A 1,723-nucleotide genomic window follows, 5' to 3' on the forward strand; every position below is an offset into this window, starting at 1 on the left:
TGTGCTCTCTGGAAATCTCTTGTTCAATTCCATTAACTGAAAATCTATTACTGCGTTGAATATTTCAAAATGATAGTGATCATGGACTGTTATATTATTTTCCAGCTGACAAGAACGCTTTGTACCTCGCGTGTAGCAATCATCAAAGTCCGGTTTCTCAATATCATTACGTTCACAAAACTTAATCACACTCCAAAGAAATTCTTCCCATCTACCATCTCGGATCTGCTGAAGATTTATTCTAGTCGTAGAAACCAAATTCATAGCATTCAAAATATCTATATTATTCTTCTGTAATGTCTGACACAACTTTTCTGATATTCCCAAAATTTCATGCATCAAAAACAACACAAATACAAAGTCAAATGATTTTATATCCAAGTACAAACATTTAGCCTCTCCTCGAATGTTACTAATGAGACCTTTGTCAACAAGATCTTGCTCCAGTACCAGTGTCAATTTCTCCCGATTCTATCAAATCATTAATTTCATCTTTTCGGATAGATTTCAATTGAAAATGACGTTTAGCAGATGAAACAACAAAATTAATAGCTGAAGTTAATGTTGAAAAAAAACGCCACACATCATGCACCTCTTTAGAAACTTCAACTAAAGCAAGTTGTAGTCTATGAGCAAAACAATGAATATAATAAGCATGTGGAGAATCTTTAAGAAATAATGCTTGGAGTCCATTCCATTCCCCACGCATGTTACTTGCGCCATCATAGCCTTGCCCTCTTAGATTTTCAATCAAAAAATTGTACTGGTTGAATACATTGCATATCTCTTTTTTCAAAGTTAATGCATTTGTATTTTCAACGTGGACAACTTCAAAAAATCGTTCTCTAATGAACCAATCCCGATCAACATATCTTAAAATGATAGCCATTTGTTCTTTATTTGACTCATCAATTGCTTCATCAACTAGGATACAAAACTTGCTTTCTCCAATTTCTTCACGAATTTTATCTCTCACAATACCAGCAATAATTTTCAAAATCTCTCTTTGAATTTCCACTGATGTGTACTTTGCATTTTTAGCTGTTTTTTCTAGAATACTATCAATTTCTGGATTCATTCTTCCCAACAAATTGATCAATTCTATATAATTTCCACGATTTTTAGAGTCAACTGATTCATCATGACCCCTAAAAGCACAACCTTGCATTGCAAGAAACTTCACACTTTCTATGGACACTTTTAAGAGCAAACGATTTCGCTCAATTTGCTCAGAAGATTGTTTTTCTAATCTTCTATCAATATGTTGATCAAGATTTTTGAAGTCTCCCCATTTTCTCATAGCAAAGCTATGTCTTGAATTCCCATATCCTTCATGTCTCTTGAATGGACAATTTTTACAATAACTCTTCCATTGGACAATTTTTACAATTAACTCTTCACAACTTGTACTCTTGTTCCACTTTGTATACTTCTGGGGTTAGTTTTCTACATACTTCACACCAATCTACATAAAACTACACAACAGTAGGTTTCCCATTTGATAGAGCTTACAGAGAGGTCTTTCACTCTTGATACATATAAAAAAATTAAATTATGTAATTTAAAACTAATTAAAACAAGATCAAGTTCTAATATATATTCTATTTAAATATCAACTGAGCAAAACTCTTTATACAACAAATCTGCAACAAAGAGGTCTTTCAAAGACACACCAAAATCGAGCCGTGCCGATATAAAAAACCCAATTGCTGCAAAAGAGCAA

The 1,723-nt window shown here is 32.8% G+C and overlaps 1 protein-coding gene across 1 annotated transcript; it reads right to left on the minus strand.

Annotated features, from left to right (window-relative positions):
* Nucleotides 1–427: 427 nt before the first annotated feature.
* LOC140975868 (uncharacterized) lies at nt 428–1,300 on the minus strand. Its single transcript, XM_073439795.1, has one exon. It carries the CDS (start codon nt 1,298–1,300, stop codon nt 428–430), a length of 873 nt encoding a protein of 290 aa, XP_073295896.1.
* Between the last annotated feature and the right edge of the window lie 423 nt (nt 1,301–1,723).

This window comes from Primulina huaijiensis, chromosome 4, assembly GCF_012295235.1.
Source record: "Primulina huaijiensis isolate GDHJ02 chromosome 4, ASM1229523v2, whole genome shotgun sequence".
Lineage (NCBI taxonomy): Eukaryota > Viridiplantae > Streptophyta > Magnoliopsida > Lamiales > Gesneriaceae > Primulina > Primulina huaijiensis.